The sequence below is a fragment of the Arctopsyche grandis genome, chromosome 1 (assembly GCF_051622035.1).
Source record: "Arctopsyche grandis isolate Sample6627 chromosome 1, ASM5162203v2, whole genome shotgun sequence".
Taxonomy (NCBI): Eukaryota; Metazoa; Arthropoda; class Insecta; order Trichoptera; family Hydropsychidae; genus Arctopsyche; species Arctopsyche grandis.
The window spans coordinates 22,307,805-22,331,877 of NC_135355.1; the positions used below are offsets into that span (position 1 = coordinate 22,307,805).

The following is a 24,073-nucleotide window of genomic DNA, read 5'->3' on the forward strand; positions in this document are numbered from 1 at the left end:
AGTTCGTATGTCAAATCACAAATCTTAATTCACCGCGTTAAATGTACCGCAGGGAGGTCTATGAAAACACTGATTGTGTACTAACACTAAGAGGATCCTTTATTTATGTTCACTTGTTACAATAGTAATTATATGTAAAAAAGAAGATCGTTTTCGTTTCTCAGCTTCGGAGCCAATGGGACGTTGCCATCGTCTTCATCTTTAATATGGACGGTATCTAAAAGTGAATTCGTCATTTTATAATGAACTTGTTACATCTCATCTACATAAATAAATCGTCGGTAACATTATTTGTTTATCTTTGTTACATTGTATAACATTTTCTATATGTCATCTATATATTATAATATATATTCAATTGTAAACAGGTTTTTGAGCTCTATTTTCTATTATGCTGTGCATTAACATTAGAATAATATAATACAAATGATTACTAACCAAATAAAATAAAATTGTAAAATAGAAAATGATCATTAGATCAGTAGCTATTAAAATAGATATAATATGTATTGTGAACATAATTTCGTAATAATAAAAAGCATTTAAAAATCAAACCAAATAATATATATTCAAGAATATGTTTATGTATATATATATATATATATATATATATATATATATATATATATATATATATATATATATATATATATATATATATATATATATATTTATATATATATATATATATATATATATATATATATATATATATATATATAAAATATAAAAATATATATATATATATATATATATATATATATATATATATATATATATATTTTATATATATATATATATATATATATATATATATATATATATATATATATATATATATATATATATATATATATAAAATATAAAAATATAAATGTAGGTCAGCTGAATCACGAGCTACTAAAACTATATCGTCTGCGAACCGAAGGTGACTCAAAAAGCGACCATTGATGCTTACTCCGGCTGTATCCCAATCCAATTTCCTGAAAACTCCCTCAAGCACCGCATTGAATAGCTTGGGCGAGATTGTATCTCCTTGTCTTACTCCTTTTCCTATGCTAAATCTATCTGTACCTGAAAAAATTTTAACCGAAGCTGTGGCATTCTTATATATTGCAGCTAACAGTCCCACATAGGGTTCCGGCACTCCCTGTGTTTGTAGAGCGTTAAGTACTGCATTATGACTAACTGTATCGAAGGCTTTCTCATAATCGACGAAACCTAGGCACAATGGCCGTTGATAGTCGTTGGCGCGCTCGATTAGTTCGCCAACTACTTGGAGGTGGTCCATTGTGCTGAAATTTGCCCTAAACCCTGCCTGCTCTATAGGTTGGTTCTCGTCGAGGATATTCTTCAGCCTTTCTGTAATAACCTTACAGAAAACTTTAATTTCCCATATCGATTTCCAAGTTCGAGTTCGAATTCCTTTTTCCTAGACCTTAGTTGAGCGAAATCTGGAGAGTTACTGCATCCTTTTATTAATTTCCTACGTTCGCAATTTATATTAATGGCCATCTTGGCACGGACTAATCTGTGATCGCTAGCTATATCTACTTTACTTAAAACACTAACGTCTTTAACGGAGTGCAGGGCATTTGTTAGGATGAAATCGATCTCGTTTCTGTCTCCTTTAGGACTCTCCCAAGTCCACTTATTGTTGGTGTTTTTCCTGAAAAATGAATTAGTGATAAAGAGCCTGTTGTGTTCTGCGAATTCTATGAGGCGATCGCCTCTGTCGTTTCTTTGGCCGGTACCAAAATTGCCTACTGCTCTTTCTGTATTTGCCTTTTGTCCTATTTTTGCGTTAAAGTCGCCCATGATTATTTTAAAGTGGTGACGGCTATTATCGTATGCGCCCTGTATTTTTTCGTAGAAGTCTTCTATTTCCTCGTCTGGGTGGCTAGATGTGGGGGCGTACACTTGGAAGATTTGACAAGTGTACCTGCTCGATATTCTTAATACTACATAGCATATACGTTCCGATATGTCGCTTATTTCTATAATATTTCTTTCTATTCTCTTATTGATAAGAAACCCTACTCCTCCTATTGTACCATTTGGTAGCCCTCTCCAGTAGAGACAGTTACCACTTTTTAGGATTATTTGGTTTTGCTGTTTTCGTCTTACTTCACTAAGTCCTACTATATCCCATTTGATATTTTCTAATTCATTCTCTAATGTAATAAGTAGTTAGTTATGCTAATAATAGATTAGCAATTGTTATACTACTTTTACAAATCTTTATCGTGAGACGCCTCTTTGGAGACAACGGATTTATATATGTGAGTGCGGTTTGCAATTTAATATTTTAATAATAACTTTAGTAAAGAATATAAAATTACACGAATTACTTTAATATAATTTAATTATGAAAAAGAACTGATAGACAGTTGGGAAACACCGTTTCTGTTTGCTATTATTCTATTAAGTAAAGTTCGTTAATTATGTGGAAGATTTATTGCTTCTGTGGGTTTGAACATTGACTGACGAAGGACCCTTTTTTTTTGTATTCAGGTAAGGAGATGTATCTCGTTCGTATATGCTTTTGCTCAGATTCGACACAAAAATTAACACAAAATTTTTCGAAATAACTGATATAAAACCGCTTTTTACGACCGATTTGCTGTTTATTTTTACACTTAAATTATACTAGGATGCAATTAGTAAAATAAATGAGTAGATGGTTAAGTTTTTAGATTAAATTTCGTGCAATAGCCGGGTTTAAGCGAGTAATAGCGGGGAGAACGCAGAAGCACGTCTTCCCCGCATGACACGAAAGACCGAACTCCATATATATATATATATATATATATATATATATATATATATATATATATATATATTTATATATATCGAAGAAAAGAACAGCAACAAAATTAAGGTTTCGGATATCCAACCTTCTTAAAACGATTAATTTCGAATTAACGGGGTAGAATATGTTTGCGAGTCGTTTATGAGATGTTTATGCTAAGGTTGTAATCGTGGCGATCGGGCGCGCGTCAGCTCGCACCGTTGAGGTTGGGTCGCGTCGTCTCGCCGGCGTTCGGTGATCGCCGATCGCTGTCTGCCGCCCGCCGTTTGCCGGTCTGCCGGTTTGCCGCCTGTCGTCTGCGGTTTGTGGTTGTTCGAGCGGGACCTCGTTGTTCGACCGGGAAGCGCCGGTGACTTCACCACATGGCTGACATGGAGGCCGTGGACGCCATGACGGCCGCCGAGCTGCGGACCAAGCTGGCTGAGTTCGGGCTGCCGCTCATGCCCATCACCGCCAGCACCAGAGCCACCATGGCCAAGAAGCTGAAGATGCTCATGGCCGCCGGCCAGCCCCACTCTCACTCCCACTCCCACTCCCACTCCAACTCCAACTCGCGCCGCTCCCTCGCCAAGTACTCGAGCGGCGAGGAGTCGGACCTGGAGCCGGCCAACCCCGCCAACCCCGCCAACCCCGCCAACCCCGCCAACCTCGCCAACCTCGGCAAGCGCAACCGCAAGTCCATGCCGCCCCCCGCCTCCGCCCCCGCTTCCGCCCCGCCGTCCACCCGCTCCCGCCGCACCCCCGTCAAAGACGCGCTCCCCGACGAAGACGAGGACGAGGAGCCGAGGAGAACTGTCACCACCCGACGAGTGGTCCATTCGTACGTTTCGACCCAAGACGATCTCCGCGACCGCGACGGATACGAGACGGGCTCCGACAGCGACGTGGACGCTCCGGCTACGACTCCGGCCCCGGCCCCTGCCCCTCCCCCTCCCCCTCGCAACTACAGCCCACTGCCCCCGCCCCGTCCGATTTCCTCCACATACTCCTCGGCGATTTCTCCCACAAACCCATACACCGCGTCGGATCTCAATTCGATTCGAACCCGTCTCGGTCTTTCCCAAACGTTCACGGATAAACCGACACCATCGTACAAATACCTATCGACGTACTCAACGAATCATACATCGCCTGCCGAACGGGATGAAGTCGAATCTCCGTACTTGAGCAACTTCACGCGCAAACTGTCTGCCCTCAAAGCGGAAAATCAAGAACGACTCAGAAGCCCCGATGCAAATAATGGCGGCAGTTCCTCGTACGCTTCCCGGCCGTTGGACTACCACCGAAGGGGCGATGTCAGTCCGGATTTCAAAACGGCCGGCGAAAAGAACATATTGAAAAATAACATCGTCTCTTTGGGCATCGTCGGTGCCGTCATTGTATTCTTCCTCGGCGTTTCGTTCATGTATATGGGAATGAAGAGCGACGTGACGTTCATCATCGAAGATAAAAACAACGTCATTCCCATTTGTTCTTCAAACGTCCCAGAACACAGAGAGACCATAAATTGCATACTGAAAGAGAAACTATCCAATTCTCTAGATCTGTTGAGAATATTGTATCCAGAGCTGACTTCTCGCGCAATTGGCTCAAAGTGTGACGGAGGAGACTCAATGTCACACATGACCGAAAACGACATAGTCAATTTTGTCAAGAAAAACTTTGGAAATAAAGAAACCAAGGACATTTTATACGACATGTATAATTTGCACGTGCTCGTATTGAACAATCCCAAGTGGGGTGTGTCCATTATAAAGGCTCCGAAGAATCTTAAGAATGATATCAATGCGGCACTTACGAGCATGGAATACGTCAGAACGATTCGGAACGTCGGACAGACGGCTCTAGCGATATTGAATCCGTCGATTCCACTCCGATGCTACTTGTTTCAAAAGCTGCATTCGATTTTTCTGCTTGCATTGATTATTGGAATCCTTCTCGCATCGCTGTTCGGAATCCAAAAGTCCATAAAGATGTATTTGGATCATAAGAAGAAGACTAACGACGACGTATATTCAATGGTCACTCAGATCATAGACGTCGTTTCGCAGGATATGGTCGAAGATAATGCAGAATCGAACGGACAACTAACGATGCCTATAAGTCACGTCCGCGATATGTTGATTCCGCCCAAAAACCGAGATAAGATGTCTGCTATTTGGAACGCTGCCATAAAGTTCATCGAGAAGAATGAGAGTCGCGTGAGATTCGAAGTGGAGGTGGTAGAAGGAGAGGAGTATCGGTCGATGCGTTGGGTCTCGGCCCAAGGTAGTCCTCGTGTGACTCGGGGCAGCGCTCGAGCATGGCAAGGGCAAGCTTTTGAGACCCAACAAGGATCTGTCAACAATTTGACGTTTTCGCCGACTTCGTGTTTGAAGATTCGACACATGGTCGATAAGAACGATAAGAATCCCAATCAAAAAACCGTCATCCAAGACGCCATTCTGGAGAAGTGCGGGCTACAATGCAAGATATTGCATATTGAGATCGACAAAGTCTCGTGCTGCGTCTTCGTCAAGTGTGCCACGCCCGCTGATGCCGGCATAATCTATCAGAACTTGCATGGCTGGTGGTACGAAGGCAACCTGATCACCGTTAAATACCTGCGCTTGGAGCGATACATGGACCACTTTCCGAATTCTCCATCCAGTGGACCATTCTTGAAACCATCTAATCAGTAAAACGTTTATATTCAGCCACTGTTTTTAAGAAACAATTATTATGTATTTTATATAGTATGTACTTTGTTTTTCATTGAGGTTTCAGTACCGAGGATATTCACTGATACAATATATTCGCACAACAAAATAACAATATTTAATGTTTTATATGATGACTACCGAAATATAATTAATATAAATAATATATATATATATATATAGAACTAATGACTATCTTCAAGATAATGTTGGTCATATATAGTTAACTAATACCTTCGATTTAAATTATAAACACATACCGAATGCCAATAAAGGGTACTTTTTTAAAGATGTATTGCAATTGGTCGTTGTTTTGTCTGATAGAATTACCCATGTGAAAGACTTATAACTTTTTTGTCTTATAAAATCAATATTATATCCCATCGTGGTTCTCGTGTGCACTCTTGACACCCTGCAACTTGCAGTGACTAGACTAAAGTTTTCTCAGTGGCTGCCCTGCCCTGACCTGGTTGCTCCATCTTATTTTGGATCTTCCCCTGCTTCACTCAATGCTTCCCAGAACGACTAATTTTTCCAAGCTGTCCGAGCTCGCCTAGCGATGTGCTCAAAACACTGGAGGGTGTGCCTAAGACAGATGGATGATAACCTCATCTTCTATAGATCGGTTCTTCTCACTGTCCAAGGGATTCCAAGCATCCGTCTCCAGCACCACATCTCAAAAGCGTCTATTCTCTACCTTTCTGAAGCCTGCACCGTCCGAGCCCCCACTCGGTATAGTACCAAAGCTCGCACAGATTTTGGTAGAATCGGTGGTGCCCCAAGTTTTGACATTGAGCTTTTGACCATGCCTTTTTTTCAGTTTCACACTTTCCATTGTGCGTTAGTGCTGATCCGAGGTAAATAAACTTGTATACAACTTCAAGATCAGATAGAGCATCCGTCCTCGTAAATTGTCCACCGAGTCTTAGTATTATGCTTCCACGTTGCAGACCTTATTATACAGGTTGTTTGAGGTGGAGATATAGTCGGGTTGACGTACGAAAAGAGGACGTTACACGATCAATCATTCTGTCAGTACTGCACGCAATCAGTATTAATGATCTTCACTTACCAATACTCCGATATCATAAATACCCAGATATTTAAATCAATATCGAAGGTTTATACGATTACTAATACTGTAAATTAACAGAGATAGAAGTAAGTGCAATAAATATTGATCATGTAAAGTGCTTACATCTGGCTTGCTGCTTCGGTAAGTTTTCACATAAAGTCATATATTCAAATTACGAAAAGTAGAATTACATGGGATTATATACCGGAGTGATTCGTAACTACATTTAGATTTATACATGAAATAATTACTCATACTTGGTTCTGTAAGACAAAACTTCGTTCAATTAAAATTCGTTGGTATGCTTTATATATGTTTATTCAAATGCTAAACAGTATGGCTATTTGTTCATATTCGTATATATTATATTTTTGAATCTTAGGTTGATCTCGTAAAAATTGTTGTACGTACATATGTGCATATATTCAATTTATAATGGTTTGCAGTCTGTGTCATGACTTATTTTGAAATTTTGTCTCTAGAATAGTCAATTATATTTGGATGTTACTTAACAGGAGCTGAGCTTCTATTTGATAAAATTTTTGTATTGATGAAATGTTTCAGGTCTTCACATAATTGGTATATAGTTGAAATTTGGCTGACAAAAAACTTGTTGAATATGTGTATTCTAGAAGGGGTGTTTTAAATCTGATGAAATAATCGAGAGTTTTTACTGTTGAAATTTTGGAATATCTATGCTATTGAACAAAAGCACCAATTAATAATTGTTAATACACAATACTCCTAAATATTTATACATACGAAAACGGAAAATCTACGTTTGCGTTTGCAAATGTTTCAATATCGGTTTTCAATGCCGGCTCGTCTGATCCATATCACGCTGACCCAGAGTGCAAAGTGCTCTGAAGTCCTATGTACCTTATCTACTTAAACTTTGTCATTGTGTTTAATCTTGGTATGTGACAGTTTTGTGCATCGCACGCACGTTTAATATATTTTTTATACGTAATGATTGTTTACTGTTTGCATAATTTAATGTTTTGCTTATTTGTATGTATATCTCCAGTCAATATCTGATTAGATTGTATGTTTATTTTTTATTTAGTTTAAATATAAATAAATATATATATATATATATATATATATATATATATATATATATATATATATATATTTTGTTAGCGTATGATTAAAAATTATGTTAATTTTATTTAATGCGTGTATTGTGTATGCTCATTTTAAAATTTGACTTTCGTATTACATGTGTCGATGAATTTTATAATTTTGTAAGTATTCCCGTCGTGGAATTTTAGCATATTATGTCTATGCATAAGTTTTTATATGTTAAAATGTCATTCTAAATCTTTTTTTTTTGTTTATGTGTACGTGGATACATTGAAATATTTTCAGCTATATACTTTTTATTGAATGAGGAAGATTTTTTTAAGATGTATCAAATTTTATGAATAGTATATACGTATGTTACAGTCCAAGTATTCACTCCGATTCGTTCCTGAACGTGCTTGTTAGTTTTATCATACACTCAATAGGTTTCGGTATAAGTGCAAGCAGTCAAAAGCCTCACCAGGTGTCGCATGAAACTTTCAGCTATCAAAACGCCATGTATTTAAAAGGGAAATCCCATGGAAACCGCGTTATGACGTTACTTTAATTTCTCGCTTCCGCTTAGGGAAAGTATGTACATATATAGAGGATGGGACAACCGATTGAGGATACTTATAATTGGTGCATGAACAAACTAGTTCTTATGTATACACTACATATAACTGGACGGATTGGTTTGGGTATGAACGAACTAGTATGTTTGTGAACTAACAAAATGTACACTTGGACTGTAACATTTGTATATGTGGTGAAAACTCCTTGTTCCGTATTGGACAAATGTGTTGTAAAAAAATATTTCTGACGAGTTTGTCATGGTGCTATCACAGTGACTTTGTCTATATTGAAAGGCGACTGGCGTGGATACGGGATTTTGAATATTGCTCTTTTTGTGAGAGCTGTTAATGTGCCTATTGATTGTCATTGTTTAAGTGTGCATATTTTTGTTACATTACATTACTAATGGCAGACACGGTAGAAACACCATATTATTTTTGGTATGTGATGGACGAGAATTTGTATGTTGTGAATATATTTTGAATGAGAATGCATATCATTTTATTGTTAATTGTAAGTGTTAGGTATGCCTTGAAATCCCGTTGTAACGTTTTTTTTTATTATGTATGGACGGTATAATGGGGTTTCTCTATGCTAAGTATATTTTTTGCATTTTATTTTGGAACACTTCGTTATGCGATATGTATTTGATCTTTGTAAAAACTCATCATTCGACGGATGTGTTGGCGCCTTATTTTCTTCAAGGTGCTGGACCATGTTGAAGAAAATTAATGTTGTTTCTAATTGAAAAGTGGTCTTTACAAATTCTTAAATTAAAATTAGATTGAACAATTTCGACCACGTTGTATTGTACAGATTGTAATATTTGAATTATTTATTGACAATATTTAGTGTTCTTAGTCTATTTTTTTATGCTAATAGGTAGTTTTTCAACTAACGCGTTAATTTGGATTGATATCAATTTAACCTTTACGAAATTGCTTTTTGATTCGTGGATTTTTTTTTTAAATGACATGAATGTCTCGGATGAGTGTTAAATTAAAAAAAAAGTAAAGTGCGACTCATTAGTTTTTAAGAATTTAAAAAATAAAATGTTTAGAAAATTAAGTAAAAATAACGTTTATAAACTTCAGATGTCACCATTGTATGATTTTGCTTTTTACAAGGTTTTTTTTTTTTAATTAAAATTTCGTCTTGGAGATTTGATAGACTTTTCAAATCGACAACTGTTTTGAAGTTTAAAAATGTTCGTATTTTATTTATTTATAATGAAACATTTGATTACTAAAAATAGTGTTGTAATTTGGTTTGGTTAATATGTTTTATATAACAATAGTTCTGTTTTTAATAAAAATTACTGCTCTTTATATTATTTTTATTTTATACGTATCAGTTTCAGGATTGACACAAAAGAAGATGTAAAAATATTATATATATAGTACATCGAAAATGAACATAAAATTTCAAACTCAATAATTATATTTGAACTATTGTACGAACACTCAAAAGTACGGAACGGCACGCCTGGGTAGGCTCCAGCTGAGATAGGTGTGTCTTCATATCTTTGTTAATTCATACGATCTTATTATTTCGGCAAGTTTCTCCTACATTCCTTCAAATATAGCAATCACCGGTATCGATTACTGTCAATACAAGGATAAGATATCGCCAAAAATACTCCAGGAGTGGGTTTGGGAAGGATTGCGACGGTATATACTAAGCACGATTTTTTTTGACTACCTATTATCGATATTTTAGGAAAATTTGATTCCATTGTGTAATAGTTTAAACGTATTCAAATGTATTTACATACATACATAGGTCACCACACAAGTGAGTTGATGCATACATTTTAATAATTTTCATCTATTTTAATTTTCTAGTACTCCATATTTTCCACGAGCTGTGGAATTATTTTGTAATAAAATGGATAAAGACTTAAATTTCAATTAAAAAGCAATATGCGGCTATCATCACTGGTCATTAATCTTTTCGTTATGATCAAAGCTAAATATGTAAATGAAAATTTTCAGATGAAAACACGACAGTAAATTCAATCCCTTTCCAAATATAATATTAGGATTGTTTTTTTTTTAATATTATTATAAAATTTTAAATGAAAAACTTTTTTTAAAATAACAAGAGCGTTATGATACCCATTATTCATTGTCAACATTATGTGGCTACTGTCGGCTGGCGTATTGCGTTGATAACAGTAATATCAGTTGGTTTTGCGATTCGCTGGCGTGCGTAGTGTGATCGACTGATTCCAGGCCAATGTCGATGTATTTGTGTAAAACCATTAAAATCTTAGGGAGACAATCTCTGAAAAATGCGGTCAGAAGTTCGTCACATTTCACGTACGCGCCGGAAAAGAACGATCCCAGTCTAGGTGAGAAAATACAAACTGGTGAAAATTGTGTCGCATTAAATTACGATTAAAATACGACGAACACTGTTCGATTACAAAATGCGAAACTGTCGTAGCTAAACGTGGAACTGGTTTTATAATGATTATTTTTTTTTAAATACTGTGCGACATGCTTACAATCCACATGCTGTACAAACAATTACGATAAGAATAACCGTACATGTGTTTGCGAAACTTATCATCTAAAAACGATTACAAATTTAGTTAAAGAAATGGAATAATTAAGATTTTTAGTATTTCTATTTAGACTATAAAAATATTGATGCTTAAAACGATTCTTAATAAAAGAGGCGTATTTTCTTTACTAAAAAGTCTTCATGAATGTACCCAATACATCACAAAATAAATGCTGTTTCAATATACACGTATTTGTTTTTATACGTTCCCGTTCCCATTTGTAGGAAAAACGCAGGCAGCGAACAATTTTTAAATTATAGCGTTGCAATGACACTCATTCCCATTTATCCCGTTTCCGTTCTCGTTTTTGGACTTTTTTTTTCACATTAATCTTCCCGGACATGCATACAACAGATCCTGAAAGTTCCATCGTAATTGGTTCAGTGGTTTAGTAGCCTATTCGAGATAGACAGACAGACAGACATTCATTTTTATATATATATAGAAAATTAGCCTTATATAATTTGTATAACACACCTTCGTGAAATAAAAAAATAGATTTTTTTTATATTAAAAGTAAGTTTTAAACCTTATTTATGTACTTAAAGTTTTACAAATTAACGAATCGATTTAAAATATCCTCAAATATACATACATATGCGTTAATACTTAATATTATGTAACCAACGAGAGGTTTTGGGCTAGAGCCCTGTTTTGACCTCGATTGAAAATAATTTATTCGGAGTATTTCTTCATTGCTGCTTGTTAGACTTGTATATCCTTGAGTCCTAAATTTGCATATTCCGATAGGTTCCTATCGGAATATGCCAATTTATCTGATTTCATTGTTGAAACGATTCCTCACCAAATTAGCAAGCAATATAACTACTGTCTCCATTATTAAATAGTGGCAGAAGTGGCACAAAGCCCGTGCCGGGGTGTGGTCCGCACCGGGTGACACCATTTGTGGGGGTGACACCAAATTGTTCAAATTGAAAAACGCTAATTCGACATTCGGTCCTCGAGCGGCTACACGCCTCATTGCAATTTCTGTTTATATACAGCTTTCTGTATATATACAGCTTTCTGTATACATACAGCTTTCTGTATTTATACAGCTACCGCGAAATCCGTCTGATGCAGCTATGTATAGCATCAAATATGAGCCATAATTGGAATTTGTTCGAATTTCTGAGAAATCAGTGTATGTATCTAAAGGTAAGAAGGTTAACTGATTCAGTCAGATGGAGACGCAATCCAGAAGTAACGTGTGAACTTCTTTTTTGGCGCTTCTCTCTCGTAAGTCATAACAATTAACAAATATTAATAATTAATATATATTTATTTTAATATTAAGTATCGTTACTTTTCATTATATATATGTACATACATATGTAGGTATATCAATACTTTTTAGCTCATTTACGTGTTACTTTTTTTTAAACTATTTTACTTAAAGTACGTTTTAAAGATTTCCGTGGGTGTTTTATAAAGTTTATATTGCCAGTGGTTCTCAACATATAAATTTTTGAAGAGAATATTAAAATTTTTGATGTTTTCAAATATTTGCTTTTTTTCAAATTTTGTTTTACCGCACCGGGTGAAACCACCCCTAGCGACGTCACTGCTATTTGAATTTAATTTCAAATAGCAGTACGGTACAAGCTTAAAACCATAGGTGTCGCTTCGGGACAACCTGTAATGGCACGCACCATGGTAAAAATGGGTCTACCTCACAGGACAGAAAGTGAAAAGGTCGAAAAATATATGTAAAAGTTCATGTTACATAATTTTCATTATATGTATGTTTCAAAGTGTTAAACGAAAAATTTACTGTATATGTGTTTCAATTACACTTTAGGTTAATTGAAACACATATAATGAGCAATTTTAATGAACATTTTTGCATATGATGCACAATTTCATACTCTCACATTATACATAGTTATGTAGAATACGTATTAAGTTGTTCTCAGGCGGGCTATGTTCCTGAGTAAATAATATGTATGTATGTATAAATTTAGTTGATGTATGTAAATTAATTTTGATAGGTGATGCTACTAAAATGAATATGATGCAATCAATCAACAATGCTCTGGATATTGCACTGTCTTCAGATAAAACAGCGGTAGTCTTCGGCGAAGACGTAGCGTTTGGAGGAGTGTTCAGATGCACCTTAGGACTGCAGGTAAACGATTCGATGCTAATGTTTCACATCCTTATACTTCGAGACATAACTTTAAACAGTGAATTTTCAGGAGAAATTCGGTAAAGGTAGAGTTTTCAATACACCACTTTGCGAACAAGGAATTGCTGGATTTGGTATTGGACTTGCTGCCGTAGGTGCTACGGCCGTTGCTGAAATTCAATTCGCTGACTATATATTTCCAGCTTTTGATCAGGTGATTTTTTTAAATATATTTTAATTTAAGACCTAAAATAAACGATATTTTTACTAACTATTATATGTACATACAACTATTCCAGTTGGTAAATGAAGCGGCAAAATACAGATATAGAAGTGGAGGAAGCTGGGACTGTGGAGGTTTGACGGTGAGAGCTCCATGTGGTGCTGTTGGTCATGGAGCTGTATATCATTCTCAAAGTCCCGAAGCTTATTTTTCACACACTCCAGGACTTAAAGTATGATAAATGTATCATTTGGAGGAGCCAAAACTTAAAATCTTCACTAAATTTATTATTTTATTAAATCCAACTATGTATTTTGTATTTGCTAATGGATATATAAGATTTGATACTTTCATTTAATATGTACATATTATATATGCATGTATAATTTGGTTGTTTTATTTTTTATACAGGTAGTCGTACCGAGGGGTCCTATCAAAGCAAAAGGACTTTTGTTGTCCTGCATTAGAGAGAGCGATCCATGTATTTTCCTTGAACCCAAAACGCTTTATAGAGGAGCGGCTGAAGACGTTCCAACAAAAGATTATACCCTTCCATTAGGGAAAGCAGATATTCTAAGACAAGGTAGAAGTCTTAAAGTATGTAGAAATATTGCTTGTTTGGTGATATATGTATTATACTTATATTTCAATCATAATTATTTGCTGTTTCATATAACTTTTAATTTTAGTATTAATTGTGACTGTCTTATGGATCCATAACATTTGTGTTTTAGGTGATGCTATAACGTTGATTGGATGGGGCACTCAAGTTCACGTTTTGACAGAGGTAGCCAATATTGCTAAAGATCAGTTGGATGTCAATTGCGAAGTGATCGATCTGGTCACAATTTTACCTTGGGACATAGAGGCAGTTTGCAACGTAAGAAAACATAAACATTGGGTATTCTGATTGCAAAAATGTACATGCACACTCGTACAGGGCTAAGATATCCGTCACAGGTTACACCAGTTGGTGTAATGGTTATCAGAACCAGTGGCGGACTGGCCATACAAGCGAACATGCCCGATGGCATGTGGGCCCCACTATCTGTTGGAAAATATGGGCCCTCAGTAAAATTAAATAACTTTTTATATTTCACGTATGTAATAATTTATAGGACTTTGGGACCTAAAGTTTGGGTATTTCAACAAAATAAATTTCTTACGATATACACAAACAACTAATACCTGCTTTAACAGCCCAAGGATCGGTTAACTTTTTTTATTAGGCTAGAAATGTAAATTGCGAGGGCCCTTTTGTCGGTCCCATTTCCAACCTCAATATTATGTATGTATATACCAATACCTATGTAACAACTACCTACTGAAATAAAAATGGGAATAAACGAATTTCCGTGAATAATATAAACTGAATTGCTTAAAACAATTTCGATAGGAAGATTCATCATCAACCAGCGATTTAAATTTATTTCATACTTTCAAAATAACATTTGATTATGCTTCGACGATATAGTATGATTTAAATACACAATTTTAAACAGTTTCCGAATATAAAATCTATTCCTAATCTAGATACATCCATGTATATAGAAATATATGTAGGATAGGGAGCCCCTCCCCAAAATCCCGATTTTCGATTAACATTAATTGAAAATATTATGCATTGTTTTCAGGGACGTAATTTGGGGGTGGGGGCATAGGGGGGCACTCGCCCCCCTAAATTAAGGAATAGTGTGAATTTAGAAAATATTATGAATTTAATGATTAATAAGATACTATGGATCTATGAATGCTACGTTTATTTCTTATGTATGTTACTTTTGGGTAACTAATAAAATAATCGCTGCTATGTGCTTTGAAAAAAAAAATTATTATTTCGAAGCAAGTATATTTTGGTTTTTCAGTGGTATGCCTTGGGTAAAATTCTTAGAAATTGTTCATCCTATGGAGCGAATCGTTAGAAAAGTCCCCTTTACTTTATTTTGTCTCAAAAACAGATGTGTAACGTTTATTTTTCCGAAAGTTCGTATATTTTTTGTTTTCAAGAAAGGTTTTAAATTAATATTTTACTTAATTGGTTCAATCACAAATGATTTTATTTCTCGAATTTTTATTTTATTTGCAGACGTCCATTCTCTCACAAAACAACGAATGAGATGAATTTAAACTTCATGTGTAACGAATTCGGTCCAAAAAAAGTTTTAGTTATTTAATAAAATTGCTTTCTGACCAAAACTTTATCAAATTTAGTACATAAAGAATACAAATAACATACAAATACAAGAATACAAGAATACAAATACAGTAGACGTGATCAGTGATCGATTCTGAGTTCAAATTTTCGCATGATCACAAAATTTTATCTATTGTTATTACGTACATATGTACATAGATAAAGTGAAAAGACAGTCGGTAGAAATTAAGTTAATTGATAGTTTTTTGGTGACTCAGTTAGATGGTCAATTTTTGTTGACCATGTGAAGACTTTTGGAAAAAAATTTTCGCCTGCGGCGCTTTTTTCTCTTTTTATATATATTATTTTTTCAGAAATAAGCTGATTTTTTTCATATTTTATAACTCAATAAGGTGTATGTAAAGAAAAAAGTATATCCATTTTTATTCTGATATAAGCAAGATTTTTTTAAAATTTTTCAATTTGACCAATATTTGCCTGCCCCCCCCCCCAAGAAAAAGCTGAAATGACGTCCTCAATTGTTTTCTACCGAAAGTAAAAGCCGCTTTTATGCCGCATTCTATAATATTTACCTAGGACAAGGGTTAAAACGAAATATACAATGTAATTTATGGATCTATTTTCCTTTTGCCATTTTTCTTGTAACTAAATTTGTTTATGCCCATTTTTGAAAATTCTATTTATTTTTTACCCTTGATTTTTAGCATGATGGATAGAAGAAAATTTTCTTATATGGGGGGGGGGGGGACAAATTTTTTTAACCCTCTGTGGGCCCCCTTTGACTCCTGGCATGCACTAATTTCAGTCCCAGTCCGCCACTGATCAGAACTCTTATGGAATCTGTTTAGAAAGGAATTATGAATATTGCGGAAGATGTTTTATGTGAAAGCAAACTTGTTATGGTATTCAGTGACCTGAGGTTACAGTCATGATGGCAAACATTGAATTTAAATATTTGACATTTGTTGCTGCTAACCAAAGATATGTATGTTAATTAGGAAATTTATTGAATACCAATTTTGCATGTAAATAGTGTATTTATTTTAGAAAAAAATGGAATAAACGGATTTTGGATTATAAATAGTCTCACCAATTCATAGCAAATCTTGTATTGAATATGTATTCATTAAAAAAATATTAAACTTGTATGAGCTAGGCAGACTTTACAATGTCAAACATTTGTACTACATATTTGCCATGCAGTGAAGTTGTTCCGAAAAAGAGACAACTCCTTATCTCCAATGGATTTCTGTTGCTTTCTGGAGCAGAGAGAATGTAAAGTGGGAATGAATTATGATTTTGGTGGATAGGTAGTGCTAATTTTGCATGGAACCGCCTTGACAATTCTAGTTATGTAGATATCCAGTTCTCACCAGCAATGAAAAATATACTCGTAATCATTTGTCGATTTCGTATTTGAACCCACAATCTCTCAAGTGGTAAACAATCGTTTAACTAGTGAGCTTATGAATTGGATTATTGACAAGTCTTAAAAAAAATTAATAACGAGTGCATAGAATAAGTTCATACAAACTCATTGGGGCTTTGATATTGCCTTCCTCGAAAATTTCTGATTATATTAAATTTTCAGTCTGTAAAGAAGACTGGTCGCGTTATGATTGCTCATGAAGCTCCTCTCACCAGTGGTTTTGGATCTGAAATTGCAGCTACTATTCAGGTTTCCACTCAATCAAATATACTAAACATATTTTCTAAGCAATTTACCAATACAAATTAACATTTGCAGAAGGAGTGCTTTTTACATTTGGAAGCACCAGTGAGTAGAGTTGCAGGTTGGGACACTCCATTCCCTCATGTTTTTGAACCATTCTATCTGCCAGACAAGTGGAGATGCTTGGAGGCCATCAAGAATCTGATTAATTATTAATAAACCTATAAGTGGAGGCAGAAAACATAGAGGCAGTACAAAAATTTATTTACTTATTTATCCAATGTAATTTCATATGTTGAACATATTGTACATTAAATACATATATGTAAATATTATAAATGAAATTTAAGTGTGCAATAAAATTAGTTATAATAAAACATACCTTAGTAAAAGTTGTTTTCTTGGATTTTGTTTATTTTAGCACTGTACCTCTCACATGTATGTAGACAAGTTTATATGTCATAACTGTGTTAATATGTACGTAGACAAGTTTATATATTTTAAATATAATATAAACGTTTCAGACGATTACAAGCTTGTTACATCTGAATAATTTAATATGTATATTAGTATTAATAAATAATAAAAAAATGTTCATTGCATAACGTATACATATACATATATTGTTTGTGTCACACAATTTGTGTGTAAAAAACATAACATTGTTTTAATTTAATTAATTTTTTTTTCATATTTTGTTTTATTTTATTTTACTTTTTCTTTCTCCTTTGTACATTTTTATGTATTGGCCATATAATGGCCATTGGCTATTATAAATTTTTTTTCTGATGTATTATTTTCCTTTTTATTTTACTATGTTTTCTGCTTTTTACTAATTTTACTTGTTCTTTATCAAATGTAGGCCATTGTGGCGCATTAGGTTCTTCCTGTAATGCCACAATGGTCCAAAACTATTAATAAATAAATAAATAATAAATAACATAACATAACAAAGACTTGACACGGGAAGTTCAAATTTATGATAAACAAAAAGTAATTCATAATAAACGAGTTAGGACAGATTACTTTTACATCCTTTTTAACTTTAGCGGATGACAGCAATTAATTTCGACAACATGTAAATTGTAGTTTGATTAGCAGGAAGTCTATGAAATAAAATCGATATATACGCTTTTTTGAATTTTGAATTTTGGCGATTCCTGCGCACTCTTGATAGCTTAATGAAATCTCGTATGGACTGTTATTGTTTAAGTTGGTTTATTTTTATAAATGGCATATATTCGGCATTACCACGACAGCGCTATTGCCAACCGAAAAGAAAATTCTGACCATGTGTCAACAACATTTTGACTATTTAATATAAATTCTGACCGTTTAGCAAAAATTCTGACCTGTGTAATTCTGACCAAAATCTTGTTAAAATTCTGACCTGAAAAATACAAGCTTATACTAAAAAAGCTTAATCTTTGGGCCTCAAAATCCAGGGGCCTCCGAACGACATGTATCATCGTTTTTATATTATAAAGTGGGTCTACCTCACGGGCCCGAATGTGAAACGCCCGAAAACGCAAATATCAGAAGGCAAAGATCGGAAATCGAAAGATCTTAAGTCGAAAGATAAAAAAGAGGGGCATGGTAAACGATACATACTCACTTAATTTGCGCGAGCAGGATACAACAGGAACAAGAGGAACAGGCTTTTCCTCCCGTATTCCGCGCGCGCACATTAATACGGGAGGAAAAGCCTGTTCCTCTTGTTCCTGTTGTATCCTGCTCGCGCAAATTAAGTGAGTATGTACCGTTTACCATGCACCATTTTTTGTGATCTTTCGACTTAAGACCTTTCGATGTTCGATCTTTGCCTTCCGATACTTGCGTTTTCGGACGTTTCACATTCGGGCCCATGACGGAGACCGAATTGCGATTTACGTGGGAATTGTTTAAAAATATATGTTCATTAAAAATAATAATTTTGGGCAATAATTATTGTACCTTCATACATATGTATAATATTAAAACATTTGAAATTTAAAATCAACATTTAAATGTATGTTTTACGTTGCTTTGTAGACCGTTCGAAAAAACCGATAAATTTTTTCGTTCGGTTCCAGTTTAAATGGTGTTTTCGGTTTAACGGTTCGAAAAAACCGGCAAAAAATAACGGTTTTTCTGGTTTTTAGTTCAGTTCCAGTTCGAAGCTCTGATATTAATTACATTCAAAATATTAAAATATTTTACAAGCTTCTTACAATGTTATTAAATTATAATAAATTAACGAAAATCTTAGTAATTGAGTTCAAACGTATTGTGCAACAATCAAAAATGATTTCTTATTTTAAGACATATTTTGAGAGCATGATTATATAATGGACGTGTACTTAGAATAAAGCAATTACACACTTGGTTATCGAAATGATCCTATCCTATCCTTTCTTATCAAAACAGTTCATTCAATTTAATGTGATCGCTGACCATCTGAGAACTCCACTACAATAATACCCCAGTAATTGGAGTTTGATTTTACTAGCATATAATCATAGCTTTAATTTATTTAGCTATAACATTTAATTCACTTAAATAATGAAAGATGACTGATTATTCTGCTTTTTCATTCGTACTTTCCAGTCAAAAGATTCATGCATATGACTAGATATTTGTCTTAGCCTACATATGTTTCTATATTACAATTAAATCAATCACCTCTTATTAATATATCGTATAATTAACTTAAATTGAAATGTGCTGATGAATAAGTCAAGACAAACAGCTGTTTAGATATCCTCACTTAAGATAGTGCTGAGTGTTCCACTACGATGAGGTCACAGACAAGGCTGTTGAAGCACGTCTGCAATAGTGATTGTTGGGGACAGAGAACTTTCATTGAAAATGTCCATTGTTCTTGTTCATCGGTGACATATTAGTTGTGTGCTGGCACTAACGTACACAACAAAGTTGTTGTAAATCAACTCGAAGACAATGGCAGGATTATCGATTACTGTTTATAATGGATGTGTGTACATATGTATCTAAATGTCAACGATAAGATGATACCAATTAGAGTTTATATTCGTATTATTGAAAACAAACTTCTACAGCTCTTATTAGATAAGTCATAGAAGCATTTGTTTCATTTTTGACCTCTGTTTTAGTCATGGCATATGTATGTATCTATATTATTTTAATTGTATTACATTGATGTAGCTATAGTGATTATTGTAGATTGCTTCAACTTACAAACATACATATTATATATGTACATTTAGTCACAGTGGTGTCCCCCCCCAATTTTAGAACCACGGGCTTACAATTTTTTTCAATTTATATACATTTTTTTTCGTGCAAGATAGAACTATTATGTAAAAATTTAAATAAATATAAATTTCAATTTTTATGTAATAATGACTTGGATAAAGTTTTTTCTTATATCTTACTTATAACATTTCAAATGATTATTTGTATAAATCCACTAGCTGTTAAATTTGAATTCAATGGTGTACACAATTTGATTTTTTTACGTTGATGATTTTAAATTTTGACACTCTCCAAGTAAGTCAAAGAGTCTTCCAAAGAGCTTGAAATTATGAATTTTAAAAACATAAAATTATACCATGTATAAAAGAACTTTTAGAAGTATAAAAACATGCAAATATACATATGTACTTCTATAAAATCCTCGAAAATATTAATATTTTTAATTAATTATTTAATTAATAAATTTCAAATATTTAGATAATATATAATTTATGAATTATATTATTTACAATTTGGTGTAAATCTGCATCTATTTTTTATCAAGCTTCTCTTTGAGTTTTACTAGAGAGAATGATTCGAAGTGCAGACAGCAGAGACATTGAACGGCGAACAGTTAATTTTGCTTGTGCATAACGGAAAAATGTATTTTCTCTTTACCTGCTATGTAATCGACTACGATATTTTCGAAGTTGTAACTGTCGAAAACAATTTTCAAGATTTGCATAATTTTTGACAAAAATTGAATTGAGAAATGAATATTTGATTTTTTACAACGGGTCTCCGGAAACCCGTTGAAACCATATGGGTAGCACCACTACATTTGCATATGTCAGTATGAAGTATCACTAATTGATTCTTCTGTTCTTCTAGGCTGCTTCATTGGCCTGTTCCCTTGTGTTTTTGTAATAAGAACATGCCACAGCCAACATAGATGAAACCTCTCAGATTTTATGACAGAATCACTAATAACCATATTATCTACTTGTGAAGAGTCTTGGTGATTACAAAAAGATGTCTATAGTCTATACCAGTGGTTCTCAGGCGAAATTTTACCGTGGCCGCACAGGTGATAATAATGGTCCCATGGAAATGTCTGGTGGCCGCACCAAATTTAATCAAATAAATTAAAGTTACAAAAAAAGTGGATCAATTAATTCATAAAATAAAAGAAATTAATGCAAGTAGAATTGCTGCTTCCAATGCAAGCCGCATTGCTGCTTCTAAGTTTGCGTCTGTCAGCTGGTTTCTAAATTTGTTTTTAATAAAGTGCATTACACTGAATGATCTTTCGCAATATACGGTAGTGGGAAAAATAGACAATATAATTAAAGCAATTCTTGCCAAATCTGTATATTGGTTTCTTTCATTGTCAACGTATATTTCCGACCAAAATTTTTGAACCGAAATATTATTAAAATGGTTATTAAGTACTTGATCATGACTAATTTCTAATAATGCATATTTTACGTTAGCCCAGTTAATTAATCTCAATACTGAAAATGATTTTAATCTATTTTGTAGTACTATGAAATTTTCATTTGTCATCATAATATAAGGGGAAGATACAAAAGAAACAGTTTTAAAAATATTCAATTCTTCGAACCTTTTATCAAGTTCCAGATTCAGAGATTTAAGACACTCTATTATTTTAAGTTTTAATTTTAATTTTGAAGTTATTTCTGTCATCTTATCTATGAAATCACTAACAGAAGATAAAATTGAAAAATTGTCATTTTCAACTTCTGTCACAAGGCCTTTCGCTATAATTTTAGTTTGTCAATGATGAGCATGGTTTCTATAATATTATTGTTAAGTTATTTTTTTTGTAGTTTTTAAAATATATTTATTTTCTTCTAGATATTATTATTATTAATATTAAGTTGCTGGTGGCCGCAGTAAAATCCACTAGTGGCCGCATGCGGCCACCGTGGCTGCACTTGAGAACCACTGGTCTATACCCTTTAAGTATAAACACAGATTACCTTAGCACAATCTGCTTTAAATCGCCGTCTTTTGTTTAAATATTATGTACTTATAAAATTTATTATGAACATTAATATGAATTTTAATATAACATACCTAAGATGTATTATGAATATAATTTATAAACACAAAATCTAAATTAAGCCTCTCAACAAAGAAACCTAACTATTATACTAAGAGGTTAGGATCTTTTCACATTTTTAGCTCATGTTGTTATACTTTTTGAATTGATAAATATTTATATCTACATATCTCCAGTATCAAATTAATATTTAATGTTCATCTGTAAATTAATATCAGTCTGTAAACTGTCAGGTGGTTAGCCAAGTGCCTTAACTAAGGTCAGTTTTTTTTCCTTGCAAATATAGGAATAAAGTCAATTCATTAAAAATAAACTATTTGCCCAAAAAACTTGCAATGAAAATTGAGGCATATTTAAATTTTTTCGTTGAAAAAGGCATTACGATTAATCTATTCTATTTAATAATCGTTTGAGAACTTTCGAGCGTGGTAACCGTGTGACACGTTGCACATACGATCGGATAAATTAGCTTTCACCAGCGATTAACGACCGGTTTAGGTCTTCACCTAGTCTTCCAAATAGCTCGAAGTGCCAAAGGAAGACCGAAAAGTTACGTTGACCCAGTGGCAAAAGAAGCAGAGGCATCTGAGCTGGTGGACGCTGTGTTAGACTCCGGCGAATTAATTGTTATTTAGCAATGAGATTGTGTCCACGCACACTCACTACACCTTTCACTCGATTGACTTTATAACCTATGAAATTTTCCTTGTTAAAATGAACTATATAAGTCTATATCTAAGTCTAATCGTTTATACTAACTAGTAATTGAAATTAACAAAACATATAAGAAAGATGATTCAAAAGATTTGTGATTATAGTTTCCCGATTACCCCAGGAATCAAAAACACGACGAGTTGTCATAAACATGTCGTGATCCTTCTCCGTGTTCTCCACGAATAAGTTCACCACTAGCCACAACAATTACCGTGTTGTCTTTGCTACGGGAAGATGCATCATCATGATCATCATTTACAACCATTCACCATCCAACGCTAGGTGAAGGCCTCTCCAACCACTTCCATTATTACATACGCCCTTTTTTTATCACATACCTCCTTTTAGCTTCACTTACGATTACAATTCAGGAAAAAAATTGCCTCTTATCCGATCGTTTTCATACTTTGCCATATTGATCATTTTGGTCATCAATATAAGTAAATTGTGTCCAGTTTTTAGTTTTAAACATAGATGGCGGTAGTAAAATAAAATTATTGGTATTTTTATTGAAAATAATTACGCAACTCTCATGCATCTCGCCCCACACATTTCTTTAATATTGTCCACCGATCTGCCTTACTGCCTTTCTTTCACCCTTTTATGTACATTCTTTCGTGTACCATTCAAGCACTTCTTTTGTCCACTTTTCGTCCATTCTTCTAGCTACGTGACCCGCCCATTGCTATTTCAATCACTAGTGTATTACAAAAATGTAAATTTTATAATACACTAGTGTTTTTACCCGGCTTCGCTCAGTATTTGTAATATAAACCGCTTAAACATGGCCAATCTAATAGTAAAAATTTTATTAAATTTATTTGAATTTATATGAATATTCATTTGTTATTTTTTATTAAATTGAACGTCACGGATTTTACGAACGAAACAAACAAATAAACATACTTACATACAAAGTCTCTTTCGAAATTATATATTAGATATTATGGGGGAGAAGCGAATGAAACGACGGTGTGGTTTATATAAGCTGTTTATTGTGTCGGGTGGGTAGGAAGTAAAGTGGGATGCACCAACATGGTCAAATTGGTCCCAACTCACAGAATGGCAGCCTAGACTCGACCATGTCATAGGGCCCACACAATATAT

At 34.0% G+C, this 24,073-nt stretch overlaps 2 protein-coding genes across 3 annotated transcripts; both read left to right on the plus strand.

The window, feature by feature from the left end:
• The first annotated feature begins 2,970 nt into the window (after positions 1-2,970).
• Positions 2,971-5,648, plus strand: LOC143922820 (inner nuclear membrane protein Man1-like). Its single transcript, XM_077446167.1, has one exon. It carries the CDS (start codon positions 3,175-3,177, stop codon positions 5,491-5,493), a length of 2,319 nt encoding a protein of 772 aa, XP_077302293.1. The 5' UTR covers positions 2,971-3,174; the 3' UTR covers positions 5,494-5,648.
• A 4,586-nt stretch (positions 5,649-10,234) lies between these two features.
• BckdhB (Branched chain keto acid dehydrogenase E1 subunit beta) lies at positions 10,235-18,109 on the plus strand. 2 transcript variants are annotated; one of them, XM_077432103.1, is made up of 8 exons: positions 10,235-10,580; positions 12,788-12,924; positions 12,995-13,138; positions 13,224-13,379; positions 13,559-13,730; positions 13,882-14,027; positions 16,894-16,980; positions 17,050-18,109. In XM_077432103.1, exons 1-8 carry the CDS (start codon positions 10,466-10,468, stop codon positions 17,188-17,190), a joined length of 1,098 nt encoding a protein of 365 aa, XP_077288229.1. In that variant the 5' UTR covers positions 10,235-10,465; the 3' UTR covers positions 17,191-18,109. The 2 variants fall into 2 exon arrangements, 1 of the variants encoding a protein (XP_077288229.1); XR_013260652.1 differs by having other exon boundaries at positions 10,354-10,580; positions 13,882-14,141; positions 16,129-16,980; positions 17,050-17,379.
• Positions 18,110-24,073: the final 5,964 nt, after the last annotated feature.